Source organism: Amblyomma mixtum, chromosome 3 (genome assembly GCF_055824585.1).
Source record: "Amblyomma mixtum isolate Tamu chromosome 3, ASM5582458v1, whole genome shotgun sequence".
NCBI classification, from domain to species: domain Eukaryota; kingdom Metazoa; phylum Arthropoda; class Arachnida; order Ixodida; family Ixodidae; genus Amblyomma; species Amblyomma mixtum.
In genome coordinates, this window is record NC_143014.1 from 57,471,660 (window position 1) to 57,488,569 (window position 16,910).

At 41.9% G+C, this 16,910-nt stretch overlaps 1 protein-coding gene across 2 annotated transcripts in view; it reads right to left on the minus strand.

Annotated features, from left to right (window-relative positions):
* Als2 (Amyotrophic lateral sclerosis 2) overlaps positions 1–16,375 on the minus strand; it is a 66,878-nt gene extending 50,503 nt beyond the window's left edge. The window contains exons 1-3 of one of the 2 annotated variants that reach the window (XM_089579297.1): positions 15,864–16,375; positions 13,632–15,227; positions 6,044–6,224 (exon numbers count right to left, since the gene is read on the minus strand). In XM_089579297.1, coding sequence (XP_089435423.1) covers positions 6,044–6,224; positions 13,632–15,227; positions 15,864–15,880 — 1,794 coding nt within the window. In that variant the 5' untranslated portion in view covers positions 15,881–16,375. The remainder of the gene's footprint in view (positions 1–6,043; positions 6,225–13,631; positions 15,228–15,863) is intronic. The other variant, XM_089579298.1, reaches the window with a different exon arrangement.
* Positions 16,376–16,910: the final 535 nt, after the last annotated feature.

Consider the following 16,910-nt stretch of genomic DNA (forward strand, 5'->3'; position numbering starts at 1 on the left):
ACTACCAAGATGCAAATCTACCGTCACTTTAGAAATTCAGTAGAAAAAGTTGTACACAGAGTGTCATGAACACAAACAAAACAGCACAGTATAAACTAAATTATACTTTATTTTGACGCAAATTATACCTAACCAAGTAAGTGACAATTTAAATAACAGTCCACAGGGGCCATGCAATAAAGTCAGTGGTGTCAGCCTTGGGGTTCCTGGAGGAAGTTACTTGTGTGACAGCTGATGCACATGAGAGCAAATGAAAGATGCACATATGTTGTGAGCAAAGCTTTATTCATAAACTGTTATGCCAGATCACAAGGGATGTCCACTATCTACTAACATTAATGATGTGCTGATAAGCTGAACAGATTTACAATGTCCTCTCATCATCCTAAATGGAGTCTACCATATTATGAACCATAAAAACATGAAAAGCAGCTAAAATCTGTTGGGATATGCACACACTTACTTGCAGATGCTTTTATATCATATAAAGAAATGCATAATTTCTGCACTGAAGGCAACTGTTTTTATTCACCACTTCAAATGTAAACTTGTATCTCCCTTACAGTATTATTATCAAAGAATTAGCAAAACCCTGAAGAACATTCTTGCGCTGTTTGTAATTGCGGACTATGTGAAGTTAAATTTAATGGTGGTCAACAGCAACCATCCAGCACATAAAGAGGAGAATGCATGTGCTGTGTCAGCATCTCTTGCACGTTAGGCGCACAGATGGTTGCATGCTAAAGATTTTTCCAAGTGTACTGCCAATTGTCGTGCTCACTGGACTGGGCTGTCTACATACTAATAGCATGGGGCCTTTATGGGACTAGAAACAATAAAGAGAACCAAGTGCACAAACGGTGTTTTTTTTTTCTTTTGCTGCATAGCAGAAGATACAATAAACCTGCAGTGGAGCATATTTGTACTCAAATATGAAGAAGTGCTTTGAAACAATACATACTGTCAATGCTTTCTTGAACCAAAGCACTAAATTCTTATAACGCGGTTAACACTGCACCAGCATTTAAAATGTCAGAGTGGACATAGTCTCAAAAATTGAATGCAAGGTTTGTATGATAAGCAGTTCTGCTAAACAGCTGTGCAAGCACAAAGAGCATGTACCTAAGATTGGCATCTTTTTACACCTTCACATACATATTTTCAAATGCAGAGAGCACCCATTTTCTGAACACATCACACTAGCATTCATGCAGCAGCCACTACTTTGTAGTAATTTCTGTGAACACTTTGGAGTATCAATTACTCTCAAATGTTAAGTTTAATAATATACCTTCCACAAGGAGACATTCATAAAGACCCAAGTTATCTGCATGTAAATTAGATTCTATTTTAATAGCAGCCTTAAATAGTATTTAAGCAGTCATTATCCCACAAGAGCCAAAAATCTGATCTCCAGATATGTGGCGTCCAGCACACTGGAAGAGCACTGAAGTTTTTCATTCATGCTCTGACTGTGTAAGCAAATATGATAAAGTAGTTTTTTTTTGTGTGTATGTATTATTTACATACATGCTGAATGTGGATCCCTTTTAGAGGCGCAGTCAAATAAACAAATGTAAGCTTTATCAGCTTGCATGAAAAGGCCTCACCTGAAGACAAAACCTCTTCATTTTATTTGCACGAAGATCAGCCCTTTAGACATGGTGTAACAAGACAAATCAGAGTTGGCCCTCTAAAGTTTCAACAGTACTATGATGCTATTTTCTCAGCTAGGTTTAGAACCATGGCTGCAATAACTGGCAGTTAATTCAGTTTGAATAAAGAGCCCAAAACATAAGGCTACATATGCAGGCACTACGGGGAAACCAGTACAAGATAAGCATAAAACGAAAAGTAGAAAATAAAGCACTTATTAGGAGTAAGGAAAAATTTTCTGGCATCCCATACACCATCTGCTGTTAGCTATGCAGTTGTTGCAAGTTTTAGCATTTTCTGCAAGGACCATTGTCATCTCGCATACTAGGATGTCTTCCCAAAGTCTTCCCAAATAAGGCCCCTAATTTTCTGCTGTGGAAAAATTTTAAATGTTATGAATTCATAACAAAAACCTGCAATATTCTGAGGGAAACCTAACACATAAAATAAATATCCAAGTTCCCTTTCGAAGCACGCCTCCCGTACTCCAAATGTGCTGTCATTAAAATTGAAGGTCGCTGCTGGTGCTTGGTAATCTCTACAATTACAAATTGGTGCTTGCCCCCACAGCGATTGAATGATCTCTCTGATGACACCCCACAAAAGTTTAACATCTGCCTGCCGCTCCCTTTCAGTCCTGGACAACAAAGTACCGCAACACCGCAACAAGAGGAAGCCCGCAGAATAGATGCTAAGCATTACCCAAACCTAAAAGTATTTTAAGCTGCTACAATCAATATTCATTTTGAAAGGGACCAATATCATGACTTTCCAAGGGTGTGAACACATTTGTCGCCAGATCTGCTGCACTGAGAAGTTCAGAAGAAAGCAGTTACTAGGAGTCTGAAAAAAAGTTCCACATATCCCAAACAGCGCCTGCTGCCAGCTAAGCAGTTGTTGTAGGCTTTAGCCTTTCCTGCAACAACCATTCACATCTTGCATGCCAGGGTGTCTTCCCAATGTCTGCTCAATATACTTACAACTAAGGCCTAAATTTTCTGCTCAAGCTAACGGGGAAGCAAGCTGTCAAGACATCACCTGAAGTTTGCTCATCAACATATTCTAATTTTGAAGACAATTTAAATGATAAAAGTAATTGCATTCCCATCAATCTGTTGCTCCAACAACAACACCACAAAAAAAAAATGTGGCTGTTAAAGGGACAGTGAGGAGAGCTCTAATAATATTTTTTTTTAAAGCAAAATCCGATAGTTCGGCCACTTGACCGGCAGCGAAAGATGCATTTATTTCTAAGAAATTTGGATTGGAAGTTGAAAAAGTTTTTCCCGCCGCTCTGATTCAAACTTGGGATTCTCTTATGACGACACAGGACTAAGTGACGTGAAACATGACGCACATGACGTAACGCAGACTCCGTGATTTCTGGCGGCCAGCAGTGCGGCCTAGCAGCAGCCGAAAAGAAAGCTACCGCCGGCCGCACATTGAAGGCATCTATCTATCGGCTATTGCGGCCGTCGCTACCGCCGCTTCGTTTACGTTTGCACCGGCGTTTTGCCAGTGTTACGATGGATCCCGCTCTCGAAGTCGTCAACGAAGTTCTCGCAAATAGACGCCTCTAGCATACCGTGTACCTTGTTACCGTTAGCGGAATAACGGGAGCCTGCCTACCGCCGATGGGCAGGCGCTCATTGGTCCCGATGCTGCAGGTGCGCGCGCAGCTCTGAGTACGTGGCGCCATCTGGCGACGTCAAGGAGATTTGCGCATGCATTGGCTGCGCCTCAGTGATTTGTGGCTTCTCGTGTCCTAGTGTTGCTAGAACCATTGATTCTAGCAACACTGTTTTGTCCTATGACGTCACCACACTTGTACTTGCGAGTTTGGCCTGTGGCGACGATACCCATATTTTGGTTTTTGCTCTTTTCTACGTTACAAGAGCTCTGTTGTCAGTATGAGTGGTGTTTTTGTAATCAGGAGCTGGTATTCTGTCGATACAAGCCAACTTCAATTTCTCCTCAGTGTCCCTTTAACGCACAATTTCGTGAAAAATGTTGAAATCTGTGATTTTTCAAATTCACTTCAGGCTTTTGTGGAGGCGAGCGCTGTTCAAATCCACCAAGAAGGCGGCGAGAAAAGTCAGCCAATGCACCTTGCCCAAAAATATGAAGAGAAAGTCGGAGAAAGGAGGCGAGGCTGAGGAGGACCAGCGTTAGCCTTCTAATCCTACCAACAAAGAACCAACAGGGAGCTTCCTTTGTTGAGTTAGTCACCCCTGCCTGTCTACCGCACACACACATAGGGACGGCACGATAAAAATGCGCGGCTGTGGGCTGCCCTTGCAAAGCAACGACTGCATGCATGCTTCCGCTGCATGTGTGCTAGGTAGAGCTCTGATTTGTAGCATCCAACCTCATTTTGATTTTTCTAAGTGGAATAACTTTCGTTTGCCTGCTCTAATTGCACCAATTCTTTTTGCACTGGTCTTGGGAACTCACAAAGAATCCATTTAATCAGAATAATAGGCACTGAGTTTCGAAAACATCACGGTGCCCCTTTAATGATGAAGCTGCAACTTAGGATATAATACATCAGACAAACATAAAGAATGCACGCACACACAAACCCATTCATTATGATCTTGACTGCTTTTTTGTTGTTGCTAACTTTGCAACATTGCCTTTCCTCACATAAAGCAATGGAAGGGAACGAACCAATCAGCCACTAGGGCAAAGAGGATGCCAGCTGCAGTGGAATTACAAAAGTTCACATTAATAACTACGCACAAATGATATACCGTATTTACTGGCATAAAATGTGCCCTAGTGTGATTTGTGCATCCTTAATTTATTATCAAAGTTTCAAAAAAAACAACTAAAAAAAACAACTTTGCAAGTGGTCACTTTCAATGTGAGAGCAAGCTTCCTGTAACCTCTGGCACCTGCCAGAATCAGAAACTACTGAATCGTTTGCTATTCGGTTAGCTGCTAGTCAGCCGGGTCACATGCGAAGGCATCATTTTATCGCTCCTTATGTCCATTTGCCTCCGACTACTGGCTTGGCGATCATATCCCTGAGAGTTTATTGCTCTGAGCTGCGCAAGTGCCGTCATGCCATCAAGCGGGGAGATACATAACGTGGGGCGGGGCAGGAGGGAATATGCATCGTATATTTGGAGTCTACTATACACAGCAATATACAGTACATACTGTGCGTTATGGCCTTTGTACGGTTTTTTTAGAACATGTTTGTGAAATATCAGCATAATTTGAGGCCCACTTTTTGAGGCCTTAAAAAAAAAAAAAAAAAAAGGTGCAGACGACGCAGGTAAATACGCTATTTCATGCAACAGTAGGAGCTGTGTGGGATTCTTTTAGGTATTCTTCCCTCAAAATGTTTCAAAAATGTTTCCTTGTAATTTAATTTATGCTCATCTCGCTCCTGGTTTCATAATGGTGGCTATATGCTTGAGCAAAACCTCATTATTTTGGCATTCCAGCTAAGATGAACTCCCAATAAACTGAACTAGTTTTCTCGCTTAAAATGTATCATCAATCAATATGCCCATTGGCTGGAGAGAAATGGCATCACCAGGCGAGAGTATTCCCACTGGTTGGAGGGAAATGACATTACCAGATGGGAATGACGCCACCACACAGGAAGTAACGTCACCTCTGGTAAAGGCATCAACAACTTCTAATAATAATAAAGAATTTATTATTATTATTATTATTATTAATGCAACTTTACTGCAACAACACATAAGGTAATTAGGTGTCCCTATTAAATTTTATTTGACTACAGGAACATTACACAGGTGAAAAAAAGCTGTGGCTAGAGCTGAGAAGGTGTATTTCCTAACCACTAATGTTGTTCAGCTATAACACTCACGATCAGAACCATATCCTATAGCTTTGTAATGAAGATACTGGCACAAAATCTACTACCACACACTGCTTCAAACTAAAAAATGCACCCAAGAGACAACAAAACTAAAAAATGCATCAAAGAGACAACAAAGGTGCAAGAATTATGGATTTAAATAAGACACAAGATCCTGTCATGTTATGCCAGCCATTTGGTCTACATTTCTCATTGTGCATTTTTCTTTTAAAGTAAACTGTTTTTAACCTACAAACCTAGAAATACAAAATTTAAACTTGTAGTTCCTCAAATAATGAAAAAGTATCTTAAGTACTATCCATTATCATAGAAAAAAAAAAGTAGCAGAAAAATTTGTGTTTCCATTTTGTACTTTTTAAGGTTTGATGCAACTACACATATTACACATACATACTGCCATGCATGAATAGCAGTTTTATTGCAAGTTACAAGCAAGGAAACACCACAATAAAACGCCACGGACCCACAAACACACACAAACATCCACATGCAGACAATAACAACCTATAGCAGTCATTCAAAACTTACAGCAACCAGTTTAGGAGTGGAAATGCATTTGGCTGCAGGGTTGTGACCAAGCTGTGAGACATCATTCAAGCCCCAACTGAACACGCTGAAACTGCAGGTGAGAGCCAGTGAGTGACCATGGCCAGCGCTCACTTTCAACACGCCAGAGTCATTCAGGTGCTTCATCAGGCAGGGCTGCATTCTGTGGAACATGGAAGGAGCACCAGCAGGTTGCCTCTCAATGCTCACAGGCAAGTCATGGCACTTCTCAAGGGTTAGCAAGCAAAACTGCTCATTGCACTTAATGGGGCACTCCAGTTATACATCACCAATGCTGTTAGCAATCATTTGAGCTGGGAGATTTACTTACGATGAGCCACACAACACTGCATGATTTGTTTTTAACTAGGTGACCAAAATAGATTGCGAAGCAAACAAAAATTATTTAAAGCTCCAACAACAAAAATGAAACCTTAATCTCCCATCCCAGCTGTCTTCTTGTATGCATGCTTTCAATAAATTCCCAAAAATTTTTATAAAACAATTAACAGACAGTACTAGGCTTGCAAATTTTAGAAAAGAAGAATTCACTGCAAACGTGCAAAAATTCTCACAATAAATTTTGAGTTGTGTCGTTAATATTCCTGTTCTATTTAATGCATGGCCCAAGTTTATCAAGGAAAGCCCACAAATAATTAACAAGTATTTTTTTTCTTTGTGCTAGAATGAAATAAAATTTTGATCTGATTTCATTTGAAAATGCACATTATTGCTGAAGGATGCCTGACGGTGCCCACTACAAAACAGAAATATAAATGCATGGGTGTTAAGAAGTAAACTGCTCTTCATGCAATTAGTGAACCAAATACCTTGCAGCGATCCACTGTTAAAAAAAAATAGCAAGAATTTCAAATCTACAGAGGTGAGATTCAGTAAAAGAAAAACAATGCTTAAGCTGGTGTAACCTTTAAAATTAGGTGTTCCAATATTACTGCAATAAAAAAAATGGCAATCAGCATATGCTTCCATCTCTAACATGAAATTTGGTCAGCCCAGAAAGGACTCTTCTGTGATCCTCAGATAACTTAGTCACAAAAATTAGACGCGTTTGTCCACACCAGACATTTGCTACTAATGGCTAAATGACAGCTAAATTGAACATCTAATTTTTCCCACTACTTACCAAAAAAAAAAATTCAATGGTTCTAGACACTTATTTTCGGGCTAAGTTTCGGGCTAAAATGGGACATAAACAGGTAAGATAAAACACACCCAGACTTTATGCATTGCAACTCAACACAAATGAGCAACCAGTTAGATTACTGCATGACCCTTCATGCTAATCTCATGCTACTTGGATGGCAATACAGATACATCAAAGGGTTTGTGTTCCGGCTCTCATAAATTGCCAGCATTTCAGTCAGGACTGACAGCGTATACCTTAATTATTTACCATCCGCAGTGCAGCTGGGGATATATACAAAGACACTTCGACTCCCAGAAAACAAAAATTAGACAATACAGGGGTGCTGCTGCGGGCTAGTTGGTTTGACATGACAGAAAGGAACAGTGCGGACACAGGACGATGAAGCCGGTGTCATTCATGTTCGTCGTCCTGTGTCCGCGCTGTTCCTTTCAAATACAGGTTTGGCCATAAATGTAGGCCAACTCCGTAGCTTGGGAGACTGTTATCAGTGAAAGTGACATTCATTTTTGGGATGCAATAATAAAACATCTCTCTAGTGACGCCTTCACCTTTATCTGCCCTAACAGCACTGTCCTGCAAGCCATTCAGTGTAATTGAAACACACTACTCCATCAAACTCATCTAAACTGCGTTTCATTGCACTTCCTCCATAGAAAAGGGTAAAAGGAAGATGCCTGGCACCTTACACTACAGTTTTTATGCATACCCATGGCTTCTGCTAAAAAACGAATGAGATATCTAGTTTTTCACTCTCAAGGCATGTACAGAGTCAATCATACTTAGAGGGAACACGGCTCCGCGTGGCTGTGCACACACGGACCACTATTGCGACCAAGCCGGTGGCAAACCCGTGCAAAGGGGCAGATGACACGAATCCCTACGTCGAGGTCCCTTCTCTCGTGCGCCACTATGCACTGATTCATGAACGAGTCAGATGCAATGGCACTCCACAGGTACGTGGCCACACGGAGCCGTGTTTCCTTCCAAGTGTGATTGACCCTGCACTTAATGCCAGTACTGCAACACGTCTAAGAGATGACACACCTATCATTGCCAGATGAAAGAGAATGAGGTGAAGTAACATTACCAAAATGCCCAACAATGGTAAAATTGGTCTGCCAGGTCACATCTGTTGACTGCAGACAAACCTTCCTTGATCAGTAATAATTCGACCAGGTTTGGCCACAATTAGAGCTGACCAGCCAAAAATTTGGATGCCCTTCCTAGGGAAAAAGGTAGACTAATGCCCAGAGAAATATAGTGAAGACATTCATAATTACACGCAAGCAATGCTCATACAGTAAAAAATGGCGCAATAAGCAACACTAGACAGACGATTCATGAAACATGATCTCTGTACAGACCTACACTATGTTTACAAACATAGAAGCACTCAGGGATACCAGAAGGGGTATCATATGCACTGTTGTCTGCTAAAACACACAGTTTGCTTTCGTTCGCTTACAATGTCATTTGAGAACTGCTTTTTTATGTAGAGCTGTCTACGCTGTGTGGTTTGAACGATTGTATTAGTGAGCAAATGCAGCACACGGGGAAGCATGTTTGGTCTTATGGTCTTATAGGGTTTAATGTCCCAAAGCGACTCGGGCTATGAATAGTAGTGGAGGGCTCCGGATAATTTCGACCACCTGGGGTTCTTTAACAAACACTGACATCATACAGTACACGGGCCTCTAGCATTCCGCCTCCATCGAAATACAACCACTGTGGCTGGGATCGAACCCACATTTTTCGGGTCAGCAGCCAAGCACCATAACCACTGAACTACAGCGGTGGCTGCATGGGGCAGCATGTCTGACTCATCAAGACGTTTGTGCGATTTGAAGAAACACCAAGCTAATAGAGCAATGGCTGTGTGTGTCCTGCATTTCAACACACATTTATCGTTACATTTTAAAAATATATCAGGTTTGAAATGTTGTTGCAAACTTTGTCACAGTCTTCTTTGAAGTGCTCGCCAACTGTTAGCAAACGGCTGCCTCCATGGGTACTCCGTGAAATGAGAAAAATATTTTGCAAAGTTTTTTTCCCGTGTGTTTCTAAGGGCTCTGCTCCCACACAGTACCCTCAGCTGAGAATGACTCTTGCGTGCACATATCACAGTGTTATAAAAATATCTCTCCTTTGAAACTCGATCATTCGAAATGAACCATTCGAAATGAACTCGAAATGAAACTCGATCATTCCATACAGCCTTTAGTTCTTCGCTGTTATATCGCTCTGTTATCCTTGTTTCACAAATATGTTTATAATGCCACACAATCCACACTTCATACCCAGACCGCCTCGAACACGTCTCGTCGATTAAATAACCACTTAAGTTTTGCGCGCATGTACGGTACGACACATGCTTTTAACTTTTCCGCACTCCCTACCGCCATTCGCTTGTGGAACAATCTGCCTGATCACATTGCTTCCGAGTCAGATCAAGAAAAATTTCGTCATCTCCTACACGAGCATTTTTCACAATAGCACTTACAAATCACTTTATCTTGTCTCTTACACTTGGCAATCTGCTTTGAACTTCTTGTGATTTTCTTTTTTCATTGCTACCTCGCTCTTGTGAATTGCTATTTTATGCTGCGTCGTGTGTTCACTTGTATGCCTTGTATATATTATTGCTTTTTTGCGTCTTTTTCCCTAAATATCACTTCAAGAATTGTACTCCCTGATATGGTCATTTTTTGTGTTTTTTGCATTTTTCTTTTTTTTTCTTTTTTTTTTACTTTCTAGTATTAATGCCTTACGTTAAGTTTTACTCATGTTATTTCCTTAAGTGTACCTTTGTGGCCTTTCATTACTACAGTTGTTCCTGTTTCATGTTTTAATCTTGGTACTAATGTTGGTGAGCCTCGTATTGAGATGTTTCTTTTGTTTACTTTACTCTGCTGCTCACTCTGTAACCCCCCTTACACAATGCCCCTATGGGGCCTGTAAGGTATTTTAAATAAATAAATAAATAAATAAACATGTTTCATTCTTTCACATTCTATTCTAGGATGTACTCGGCTTTTCTTCACAAAAGGACGACATCATAGGTGCAATGTGAAATCAGAAAAATGCTTTGAAAACTTGTTTACATGTATTCCTATGGGGCGTAACCCTAACTGCCACTTCCAACCGTAACCAGCCAGCAAGAGCAGTGCCACTGCATCTTGCTTATGTCACAGATCGCTGCTGTCTACATACCAATAGCCACTTTGTTCCTACATGTTTCTACTGCAAGTAGCATATTGAGGATTAGGCTCTGAGGGGTGGGTGCATCATCAAGTCTGACACAGTGCACTATAAGGTATGCTTGGCCTCAGCACAACCTCAAGCACGAAAACATAAGTCATGTGCTTTGCTTTCCTTCCTACAATACGTTTCATGGAAAAGCAGGAACACTGAAAGAAGGTTCCCGATTTCCAATTCCAGCAAGGTGAGATATGAGAAATATGATATGAGATATGAGGTCAGATATGAGAAATATGAACGGGAAGACCCATTTCAGACTCAAGCACAAAATCTATCTCAACTTTTGCACCAAACTTGACAAAATTGCAATGAGTTGAATTCAATGAGAGGGAAACTTCACAGAGGAAGGCAAGAAGTGTACCTGTCACTCAAACCAAGGAAGTATTGTCAATTTCTTGCAAATAAGTTGTTCCCTTTTACATTTATTGTACCTGTACAACCTGTTCTCTCTCACACATGCACATTTCTTTGTAAACTGACCCTTCACCATGCCACACCACCTTTGGCAGGTTGATTGTCCACTCCTAGCTTGAACAAGCGAGAGATGTGGCTGCGCTCTTCGGATGGCTTGTGCATCCGATACGGCCACGCATCGAAGCAACATGGCGCAGGAATAGAGCAACTTAGAGCTGGTGCTTCTCGTTGTCTGCCACTTCACTTTGAAGCACACATGCAACGGACACACTGGTGCATTAAAGATCACTGCCATGCTGCTCGTATGTTCAAGCTAGAAGTGGACGACCCTGTACCTTGGTCGCTATGTCCCGGTGGACAGCACAAGTGGAAGCAGTATGCTCAATGTAACTGGATACTTTACTTTGACTTGCTAGAGGAAATAGTGTTAATGCATTAAGTTCTAATAATGTCACTGTAATGGAATACCTCTGACTACATGTGCCTAAAAACTTGTGGCCCACGTGCCTTCACACAACATGCCAAGCTTCAGTTTTAGTTGTATTTAACCACTCATGTGCTTGCCTTTAAAGGGGCATGCAATGTTTTCCTCAGTGCCAATTATTCTGGTGCAATGGACTACTCATGCATTCCAGAGATCAGTGCAAAAAGAGCAATTGAAACCTGAGCATGCAAACAAAAGTTATTCCACTTCGAAAATTCAAAACCAAGAAAGATCAGACAAAAATATGTTTCACTAGCCCATTTCACTTGCCTAGCGCTGAGATTGGGCACTACCAATCACACCCACACCTTGCACACGCGCAGTAGAAGCTTGCATGCAATCGTTGCCTTGCAACAGGGCAGGGGTAGGCAGGGGTGACAGAAAAAGCATCCCGCCCCCCTTTTTTTTGTCTGCAGGATTGGAAGGTTAACATCCGCCCACCCCACGCCCCCTTTTCCCATCAAAACCTTACCTCCTGTTCGGCTTTTCTCTTCAGACATTTGCAAGGTGTGTTAATGAACTATTCTTTCTCTCTCTCTCTCTTTTTTTCTGCCTTCACTCACTCACCCCAAAAGTCTGAAGCGAAATGGAAAGTGTCGCTCCAAGCATTATTGTAATTCTTATTAGGTTTCATTTACTTTCATTGGTTCTCTTAATGAGTCCCTGAAAAGGGTGTTTGAGGTTGGCTATAATCCGCTTGCATTATGTAGAGTATAGCCACAGGGTGTTCATGCGGTGTACAAGACCTCAAAAGCAAGCAAATCATTCACAATATATTTTTAAAAATTAACACTTTTATGCCGCATACAAGACGTCAAAAGCGAGCCGATCAATTACAGTATATTTTTAAAAATTCACGCTTCTACACCTCGAGGCAACCAGCAGTGCCGGGTTTTCGCCTGAATTCCCGCGCAACATGTCATGCAGCACTTGTTATGTCAGCAGCGGAGGGCTATCATTGGTTCACTGTGTCAGCTCTTGCTGATGTCACACAGCAATGGCCGCAGCTGGAAGCTCCGCCCCCCGGGGAACTCCTGCGCGCGTCGACAGCCGGTGGAGGGGGCCGAGTGGGTAGGGCTAGCGGGGGAGTGCCGATTTCAGTGTGCATAAGTGACGAGAGGAGAGAGAAAGTCGCGAAAATGCGGAAATTCAAATTTCAACTACAGATAACTCAGCTTCCACAAAATGCATTGAAAAAATTCTTGCTGGAGGATATTTGTGAAGCGGCATCCTTTAACATCCTAGGCGCACCGCAACATTATTGAGAGCCCCTTTCGGAGCCCCTTTAAGTTTCTGCTGCATGCAGACGGCTCACAGCACTCAGATAAATCATACTTTGGACCCATTTCCCCAATCTAATGCAACTAGGTTTAAAGTGGACGTCCAACCAATCAGAAAGGCAGCGTCCAACCTGGTTGTCACCTCATTTCTGCTGCATTTCGACACCATTTGCTCTAAACAAGCACTTCTGGAGAAGAATAAAATATTAAATACTATTATTTTGGCAATCTCTTGGTACATTCAGACCTCATAATGCGTCATACTTTGCATACAAAGAAAAAAGACCTCATGCATGATTTATGTCGCAGGGTCCCTTTATAAACTATATTTTCCAAGATGTCAACCTTACTTTCAAGATGTCAACCTTACTTTCATAACATTTTACAAATATGATGGGGTTCCACACTGCAAAGAAGCTTTGCTTTAGTTTTTTTTAGTCTGAAAGATTGATACATCAGTTGATACAGTCAAAGAGCACAAAAAGAGTGCTCGAGCTTGAAATAAAAAGGACATATCGTGGTAGTACTGAACTCACTAACCAGGAATTTCAAACAGAACGATTCTCCAAGAAAAGTGGCCACTAGCATTTATATTCACTTTGATAAACTTCAAAACAAGCTGGCTTTAACAACCCACAGCTAACGAACAATTTCAAGTACACTCAGCGAACAAAGTTCAAAAACGTTCTATGCTATTATCCAACTTGTAAGCATTATCACAGCACTGTGAAGTAGCTTCCCAAAAGATGCCCTTTTCTTAGTTGTTGCGACATCAGAAAACATTTTTAATTTCAAAAGACAACAACACACCAAAAAATAATTTTTGCTTTTACTAACAAAACTGCCCAGCAGCGAAGGTTCTATGCAAAAATTAGGCTTAGACCAATAATTGCAGTGAATAAGATTTCCTGATAATGACTATATTCTAGGCTGAGTGAGGTCAATATACAAGAGAAAGGCTGTTACCTGTCCAGGTCATCACCATGTCCAAGCTGACCATAAGATCCCTTGCCCCAGCTCCAAACTTGAGTGATCATGCTGTGCTTTGGTAGCTGGAATTCTCTGATATCAGAAGATCGTGACGAGTTCTGCCGTCGTTCAAAGTGATTTTCTGTCTTTTCAGAATTGCAAATATTTGGAATCTGATCAGACTCAACCAACTCAAAGGACTCGGCAGAGCCACTGCGAGATCCTGTTGCAGTTACTTGAGGTGCAAAAGAGACAAAGTTAAGGCGATCAACAAAAAGTGAAGTGACACGAGAAAACATGTTCTTCATGGCAACTGACGAAGTTGAAGAAGATATTTCCTTGCTAGGCTCACTGATGGAGTCCTCTGGTACAGACTTTCGTGTTTTGGATTGAGGCTTGTGACCAAGCTGTCTGTCAAGAAACTCCATCGCATGTTCAGGATTAAGAATGGATGACGTCCGTTTTGAAGGCATGGATGTAGACCTCAAGCGTTGCATGGGCCCTCTTCGTAGTTCTACACCTTCAAATTCATCACAATCTGCTTCCTGAACTTCACTAGCATCCATTTCTTGTTGATTTTCTTTGGTAGCTGTGGCGCCTGATACATCCTGAATGCTTGTGGTAACATCAGTGTTCACAGGCAGGACGGAAACCAGTGGTGCTTGAATTTGGTCACTGGGATGCAGACTTCCCGCTTCAGAAAGTAAATCTTGGGCTTGCAAGTCTGCACTTATTGACTGCTCTTCAGATCCCTCTCGTGAAGCCTTTAGATCAATTGAGCTCTCTATCACATCTTCGTTTCCCATGATGCCTTCCGAATTGCCAGCAATGGCATCATCCTGAGAAGAGGCAGGCTTTGAGACCATGCAAGGCAAACCGAGAGGGCAGGTGGAAGACTTCACAACACAACTACTGCATATGACAGCATCATCTTCAGCGATCACTGGTGGGATGTTTTCTGTCACAGCTAAACTGTGAGTTGCACCACATGCCACTGAAAGCACTTTCTTCTCCTTCAGGAAGTCAATTCTCTTTGGTAGACTCTTTGTAGCCGCATTAAGCCCAAGCTGCGGGCCTGTGCCCCATGCAAACACCTCGTGGTTACCTGTTAGGGCCAGCGTGTGAACAGGGCCACATGAAATGCTGATTACAAAAACACCACCAGTGACTGTGCAACCGCATTCTTGGCATTTCCCAAGTTCTTTCAAGATCTCAACTTTTCTTGGACTGAGAAGTTTTTCTTCAGGAAAACCACACTGGCCTTGGTTATTCTGTCCCCACATATAAACCAGGCCATCTATAGTCAGAGCTGCACTGTGATTTGGTCCACATGCAATGTCCTTTGCAGCACAATTCACCCCAGTAACATGGAATGGTACTGTTGAATATTCAACAGTGTTTCCGCTGCCAAGCTGCCCATAGTTATTTTTCCCGAAAGCAAATACTTCGCCATTATCTGTCAAAAAAAGACAGTGGTGTGAACCAAAACTGAGGGACGTCACAGTATATTTGCCAATGGAAATGGATGACAGCGGACTGTTGCATGTCCACAGAATGCCTTGTACCTCGGGTGATTTGTCTTCATCTGACGTTCTGTAAACCAAAAACCACTGAATGTTATTACTTCTACGAAAAACCCTAAAGCAAAGCACATTCGAGTGAACTTATTATTACAGCGAAAATAAAACCACGCATACATGTCAGCCCGAGCGTGCTTTCAGTATTTTCAATCGCCCAGAACACACGGAAAAGTACTCAGTAACTCCCCGGCGACAATACTTTACTCCCCACCAGACATAGGTCACACACACACAAAAGAAGAACAAGAACGCCGCTATCTCTGGGTCAATAACCTACTTCATTGATACTTTGTTCACGAACCTAGCACACAAACGATACAACTAATTTCTGGCGGCATGAAATTTTGAGATGTAGGCTTTTTTTTTTCCTTTTTTGTTGTTGCAATGGTTGGCGAATGAAAATGACTTATTTAGGAAATGTACAACTGGTTCACGGAGAAACTTCTTCGCGAATATAAACAGCACTTTGAGCGAGACATGAGCAAACGTTTCCCACTGAGCACTACAAGCTAGCAAATCTAACACGCCATCACTCCACTATTAACGAAAACGTGACAGGGCGACGTAACCGTCAATCAGTGATCAAGCAACAACAGAAACCCTATTTTCTTCAAAACGAACATCGTTCAATGCTTGAGAACATACTCACTCTTCGATCACACCCATGATTTGGCGTGTCTAATCTGTTCTTTTGTTATCCATTGAAGACAGCGCAAACCACAAGCTACTCCCTCACACGGCTGCATCACAAACAGAAAAACCCCATACAACTGTCAATGCATTCATAAAATCGGCAGTCTTGGATCACTTCAACGCTGGCACACATCACGCAAGAGCAACCTTTCCTTAACCGAACTGACGCTGCTGGGCTGCTGCACGTATGATAAAACGAAACTTGCACCCAGTGTTGCCAGTGTTGCTTGTGAACTGTTGGACAGAAGCAGCAAGATAACTGCTGCGACGTAGTAGTTGGGGGTCGAGCACCCAGCAACGCAGCAGTAGAGCGGCACAAGTAGTAGAGCATATTAAAGCATCACGGATTCACGACTGATTGGCTTCGTGAAACAAATGAAACAAAAAAAACTTTTTTTTTTTAACGTGATAGCTGTCGCACGCCTTCCCTCGCCGTTAGATTGGGTAGGCCCGTGAGCTTCTTCCCGCTTTAGCACGAGTATCCTTTAACGACAGCAAAACTGCAGTACGTAGTACAACAGCCTTTTGTAGCATTATATCGGCTGAATGGCTGCCTGGAGTTTTTTTTTTTTTAATGTAAATATAGCAAGCGAGGAAACTATATCTATGCAATGATCGATTAATAAAGTTCAACTGACCCGAAGGACGCGGGTTCGATCCCCGCCGCATTTCGTTGGACATGAAATTCTAGAGGCTTGTGCACGTTAGGGAATCCCAGGTAGTCGGAATTTCCGGAGCCCTTCACTACAGCGTCCCTCACAGCCGAAGTAAGACTTTCTGACGGAAATTGGTACATGACCTTTTTTGAAAAGCTGTGTGCTTAATAGACGTTCACAGGAAAAAAGTAGACATGACAGAACAGAAGTGCCCGAGTCGCTTTGGAACGTTAAATCCTCATAAACCAAACCAAAGTTCAGATATTGCAATGATTCAGAAATCAGCTTTTTCTTTTTTTTTATCGAAGCTGCAGACTCCTGTGCCACAGGGAACCCATCAGGTTTTT